The sequence below is a fragment of the Aulonocara sp. 'chitande type north' Nkhata Bay genome, linkage group LG13 (genome assembly GCF_057382095.1).
Source record: "Aulonocara sp. 'chitande type north' Nkhata Bay isolate Kocher_YH1m ecotype deep benthic linkage group LG13, A_spYH_male_GT1.1, whole genome shotgun sequence".
Taxonomy (NCBI): Eukaryota; Metazoa; Chordata; class Actinopteri; order Cichliformes; family Cichlidae; genus Aulonocara; species Aulonocara sp. 'chitande type north' Nkhata Bay.
Window position 1 is genome coordinate 7,159,347 of NC_141356.1, and position 6,499 is coordinate 7,165,845.

A 6,499-nucleotide genomic window follows, 5' to 3' on the forward strand; every position below is an offset into this window, starting at 1 on the left:
AGGTTTTCACATAAAATTTTTAGAATCAGACAAAGATAGACGAGCTGAAACATTTAAGTGTGAAAATGTGGAAGAAAATAAGAAATCACAAAGGCGAAAATACTTTTTCCATCACTGTACATTCAGAGTATAGTCGGAACCTGATAGGTATAAAACAGAACTTCAGAAATTCATCCACAAATAGTGACACAATCGCTGCAAAATAAGAGCGGCCCACAGAAACCCTGCTTTTACATAGAAATATAACTAGAATACAACATGCTGGCAACAAGAGTTCAGTCCCCTGTTGCAAAGAGACATTATGCAGATGAGTTGTTAGAATAGTGGCAAAGATTTGCCATTCTATCACATTTAATCGTCATGTCGTAAACAGATTACATGTAAAGATTAATTCAACCAATTCAGCTGCAAACTGAAATTAGACTGCCTCCAACTTGTTACTATTTCATCACTGACTTGATGCCTTTGACTGTAGCATTACCCCTCTCATCCATTAATGTTAAGCCAAGGTGGCCAATTTTCTTCTGATTGGTGATGTTTGTTTTCAGGTGTCTCAGTTATCGTGGATTGAGAGGAAAGTTGCTTCAACTCTGTTTGGAGAACCACCAAGCGCCACAGTTGAAGACGCACTGAAGAATTTCCTTAAGGTACTGGTGTTTTGTTTCTTAAGCTATTCTGCGATGTTTTATACACACACACCCAGCTCGCCCCTGCGGGCGGTTTATCCTTCAAGCTCGGGACCTCTACCAGAGGCCTGGGAGCTTGAGGGTCCTGCGCAGTATCTTAGCTGTTCCCAGGACTGCGCTCTTCTGGACAGAGATCTCCGATGTTATTCCCGGGATCTGCTGGAGCCACTCGCCTAGCTTGGGAGTCACCGCACCTAGTGCTCAGATTACCACGGGGACCACCGTTACCTTCACCCTCCACATCCTCTCTCTCTCTCTCAATATTTATTTATTTATTTATTTATTTATTTATTTATTTATTTATTCATACAGATGTGGACAGCAATATGCTGTCCACATCTGAATAAAGTGTTTGAGGCAAAGTCAGAGAGTGGGGTGAAGCACGATGAACTGTACAAATAAGAGCAATCATTTCTGAGCACAAACGATGGGCGTAGCCGTCTGAGGTTTAAAGTTTACCAAGAAAGTTAAGCATGATGGTTATATGTAATATTCAGTCCATGTCCTCAAACCAAGAAGTGAGACTTATTTCTTATTCAGTGGTTTATGTTTTTGTACTTTTTAACTGAATACTTGTTCTGACCTCAGTTATGAAACACTTAAATCACACCCCTGTTTATCTTGTGCTACGTTGCAATTTGCCTGCAGGTTGCATCTGTTCCCTGTTTTTAAAGCCCAAACCCTCTGTATTTAGAAAGGCTTAATCTCTGTTCCTACATTGGAAATGTTTATGTAGTGGGGGAAATTACTTTTGCTTTTGGCCAATATTCCTATGCATGCCTCATCTTCATGTCTTCTAGACCATAAGCTTGATTCAGGTGGTCACAGTTACAACATGTCACCAGTGACCTGGAGAAGCTTTAACTAAAACATTATACACCTCCCCAGCCTTGATAGAGCTTAGTGTAGAGATGCGGCTCCGTTCTTGACATATTTAATGCTGCAGACTAAACTTGTTACTCCTTCTGTGTGAAGATCGAATTCTCAGAATGAAAGCAAGCTCTGTGAAACCAAAATATTCATGTGTAGTCCAAAAGCACACGCTTCAGTTAGTAACAGAAGCTGTTATTACAGACGTGAATGAAAGTCGTGACAGCATGGCTTTTATCGTTTTTAGACAGTGATTCTGTCTGTGTGATTAGCTTGACACTCAGTTCAGAGGAATTTGCTGATATGTCTGCTTTTGTCTAAGTACTGAGTTGGAGCGCCTCAACTCAACTGAACAAACTTGCATTGTGTTGCATTGCATACATTTTAATGCAATGCAACATATTTTGAAGTAGCTCAACAGTATATCACTATATCTGTGTCAGTGTCTGTATGTAGTCAACAGCTGGCTGTCTTGTGGGATTTTCTGTATTCATGTGCTGAATAAAGGATTTGATTGGCTGAATATCACACGTGTACATACGTTACCTACCATAAGAAAAAAAACAAAGAAAAAGCAGCACAGATTAAAATAGAAAGATAAAGTCTGGTCTGTCAAAATCTAGTAATAGTTCTGGTGTAGGTCCAGACTGTGATGTGAATGTTTTTGACCTAATCTATAAACTGTATATAAAAGATGGACGTTTATTTTGTGGACTTTTATTGTGGTGCCTTATTTATGACTCCAGCATGTGTTTAGTTGTTTGTTTCTTTCACAGTAGACATGTTGGTATTCGAAGTCAACGTTTGTTCTTGGGACTTCTCATTGATTACTAGCTCTGGTTAGCTAATGGGGAAAAGACTTAAGAGGTCAAAACTGTTGTAACCGGTTTTAAAAGTATTTTATTTCTTCTCTGAAATTGGACATGGGCTCATGTGGTGTCTTTGGGGATTGGATTCCTTTTGGTGCTGCTTCTAACCGCTTTTGTTTTGTTTTTTTGCACTTGCACCTTAGCTTTTTATTTCTATGCTACAAATGTTAGCGTCTTTTGCGGTCGTTGGAAAACTATGTCTAACTAAGTCTTATGAAACTTTTCTTGTCTGTGTTTTTAACCAGGTCGAGGAGCTCCATCCAGCTTATTCTAAACTCAACTATGTGTTTCTGGCTAAGGTTAGTACTAAACATATCAGTACTTGGATTGTGAAATATAAACCGTTTTACAGATGCTAATAGGACAAAACAGTCGTTTGACAGTTCTGGGTCTTTTCTTTGGTAGTGCTACAAAGACTTGGGTCAGTGCGAAAAGGCTAAGAAGATGTGTCAAGCTGCTTGTTCAATGAGTGCTGAATCCAAAGAGGTACACTTCAGGACCGTCTGTATTCAGATCTGTTTGTTTTTGCCTCATCTAATCCAGCTAGCAAAAACACATCATAGCTAGGGATGGGTATTGATAAGATTTTCACGATTCCGATTCCATTTTCGATTCTGTTTAACGATTCGATTCTTTATCGATTCTCTTATCGATTCTTTTTTAAAACAAAGGAGAACACTAAGGTCGATTTGCTTAGAACTTTGTTTTATATCTTCTCTTTGAACAAGGTAGAAATTTAGGATTAGCACGGCTTTACAAACCCAACAGTGAGATCTTAAGAGATCCTTAAGAGATCCAGCCTATGGCTCTTCAGTGGGGTGTCACAGGGTCCCCGGGGAAAAAATTGTAATTGTAAAATAAATATTCTTCTGTAGCAATAACAAAGTATAACATAAATTATTCTGTAGCAATTACACAAGAATATCCAGTAATGTCCCTGCCTACAATTAAACACATTCACTTACCAAAAATCGGGGGCATCTGCTGTGGCAAATGGGTGCGAGCCTTTTACCACAAACTTAGTCACTGCTCGGTGACATTCGTCTATCCTGGCCTGAAAGGAGACGCTACCGGTAGACTGCAGCGACAACTGCCAGCATCTGAGCCAACCAGACTCTGTCTGTCTCATCATGGTCACCTAAATGCACAGTAATGGCAAGTTTGGTAATAAGGCAGATCGCGCTAACATAATATGCACCGTTAGTTGATTATTTACCTGCCGCATTAACGGGAGAGGACGTGCAAACGTTACCGCTGCTGCTGGGTTGAGATTCACGAGTCCGGAGTGGAATTAAAAACATGACATTCATTTAAGGTTATCACGTGTGTTTTGTGAGCAAATGCTTTTGCATATTCGTAGTATTTCCCCCCTTAAATGAAATATCTACTTACAAGTATTGCAAGTTGCCCTGTTGTCATCCGTTCTCGTAAAGTATAACCAAACTTTTTAGCGTTTGAGCCGCTTAGGCGCCGTGTTTCCTGCCAGGTAAATGACGCTCCGCAACGTGGTGACGTCATTCAGCAGTGTACCAGGGGCATGGAGAAAAGTTGTCGACTGGAATCGATAAGAGAATCGTTTGCGAAAATGTCAAATAATTCCAAGGAATTGAAACTGTGGGAACCGGTTCTCAACAAGAACCGGTTTTCGATACCCATCCCTAATCATAGCCTGCTGTAATAGGCAAATTAAACCAAGATATTTAACTGTTTGAAGGTGTTACTCATTCATTATCATGTGTTTTACCTTCAGAATGAAGAGGCACAAAAGGAGCTGAGTTTACTGTGCCCAGCACTTGGAGTGTGACAGCAGAGGAAAGGTTTTTGGGAATCAGTTTGCGAGTACTGCAGCTGCATGTGATAGACCATCGTGTTATTTCACTCTGTGAGTGTAGATAGCGCCCGTGGGTGTAAAAGGCTACTGCATCCAGATCATCTGTTGTACCTTTCCAGTCATATTTGTATTATGAAATTTTTAAAAGTAGAAACCAATCATCATAAAGGATTCCAGCTAAATGAGTGAGCTAAACCAGTGTTCTTCAGCTTATAGCAGTGCGTAGCAGACATTCTCTGAGGTCCGATTGCTCTGATAGGAAACTTAATTCCAGTGTGTCTCAGGTTGATGACACAGACCTGTCGCCTTTTGGGAAAGTGACAAACAGGGTTTGTTGTTCCGTCCTATCACATCAGACAATGACGCACCCAAACATTTTGCATTGCTGTGACCACTGAACAGCCACCACCACCCTCCCGATACAAACCAGCAATAATAGTCTCTTTTAACATTCACGTGCAGACTTTATGAGATTATTTTCTCACAGATAAATTCTCTGATCATGACTCAAACTCGTTTACCTCCTGCTCCTCAGTTTCTGTGACAGCAGTACCACCAAATGAAGTGTAGTATTGGACAGCAGCAAGTTCTGTGTGTACACCACACACCTGAAGTCCTGTATTTAATGTGCCCTTTTGCATGTTTGCCAGATCATGGAAAAAATGAAACCATAAATGATGTCAGTGACTTCCTCTTAATAGATTCAAAGAGCACCTGTACAGGAACACAGCAGGTTTTTTTTGAACAGAAGCGCCTTTTACTCCAGAGTTCCTATTCCTGGAAGGTTTCCTCCTCTCATAGGTCACCAAGAACATTTGATTTTCCACGCTTTCATTTTTTTAAACCTTTTAAATTGAGCTCTGACACACTCACATGTGATTAGTTTGAAACATGTTAGGAATTTTTCTGAGTCAGCATTTTTTTTGGAGAGCTATGTAACATGTACCACATGAATCAGGAAACCGAAAAGGTGTTTGATGTATATAGAGAGGTGTCATTATGCTGCATATATAGTACACGTTATTGTACTGGTTACTGTGAAATGGATATGTTTCAGTTAATATGGAAAACCAAATCTGACTTGGGATTCAAGGAACTTAAAAAAAAACAAATGAATCTGGTGTTCATGTAAAAAGAGTCACTGACAGGAAATCTGAGGGTGTGTTTTGTTTTTTTGCCATCAAAAACACAAGAACAACAACAACAAAAACCACAGGGCTGATGGCTGTCCATTAAAACCGATCAATAATGCCAGGTTCAGACTCGTTGTTTATCATGACACAGCACTGAATTCCTGGTTGCATAATGCCACTAAAATGTGACCCAATCAGATTGAAATGAAGTTTGAATGTTTCCTTTTATTACTCTTTTACATATTCTCAGCTGTTATTTTTTATTATTATCTCTACTCAATGAAGAAAAACGTGCATATTGATTGAAAACGTCGGTGCTGTTGATACTGGAAATTAGTTTAGGGCTTTTATTTTTTATTTCATTGTATTTTTTAAGTCTACTTACAAAATGAATTATTTTGCTTTGTCGCTTTATGTATTTTTCTACCAACACTACAAATGTTTTTCTTTTTTTCTAATGCCATAACGAGTTCCTCAAGGTTGTATCGCATCGGATGGAGATTATGCATTATACTTGTGCTGTATTTTAGACAGTGTGTGTTTAATGATTGATGGTACTGGAATCTACAATTAAATCTGTGCAATCCTGATCAAATTTGCCAGCTTGTCTGTCTTGTTTATGTTTTTTGAGGTTTTATTGCTGAGAAGTAAAGTTATGTAAGCTGTAACTTATAATTAAGCTATACAGTGATTTATTTGTTTTATTTTTTTTCTTATACTCTAAATTGATCTTAATCCAGAATCAACAGAGTGTAACAAGCTCCTGCTGGAGCCTACATGATTACGGAGACTGTACATTTTGTGCCAGGGCAATTCGGAGTTTGTTACTGGATCACATTCAGGCTAACTTCCCACCCGCCTAGTCATGTTTCAACTTTTCTTTTCTTTTTTCCCGCAGTAGAGCCATGTTAAAAGGGTGCCTCCCAAGTGAGTACAGGTGTTTGTTTATACAGGAATGAAAACTTCACCTTTCCTGGCTGATTTTATGAGCCTCCTGTGCTCTTTAATCAAAAGTCTGAGTTGAGACAGCTGCAGAAATCACTTACACGTTGGTGTGCACACACTAGCTGTCCATTGTTGCATAACAGATTTATAACCTGTTTGTTATCC

The 6,499-nt window shown here is 39.2% G+C and overlaps 1 protein-coding gene across 3 annotated transcripts in view; it reads left to right on the forward strand.

Moving 5' to 3' along the window:
- The window catches only part of rmdn2 (regulator of microtubule dynamics 2), a 39,353-nt gene extending 33,369 nt beyond the window's left edge, over positions 1–5,984 (forward strand). For all 3 annotated transcript variants that reach the window (XM_086258427.1, XM_086258428.1, XM_086258429.1), the window contains exons 8-11: positions 549–647; positions 2,671–2,724; positions 2,831–2,911; positions 4,176–5,984. In XM_086258427.1, the coding sequence (XP_086114553.1) occupies positions 549–647; positions 2,671–2,724; positions 2,831–2,911; positions 4,176–4,229 (288 nt within the window). In that variant the 3' untranslated portion in view covers positions 4,230–5,984. The remainder of the gene's footprint in view (positions 1–548; positions 648–2,670; positions 2,725–2,830; positions 2,912–4,175) is intronic.
- The last annotated feature ends 515 nt before the right edge of the window (positions 5,985–6,499 follow it).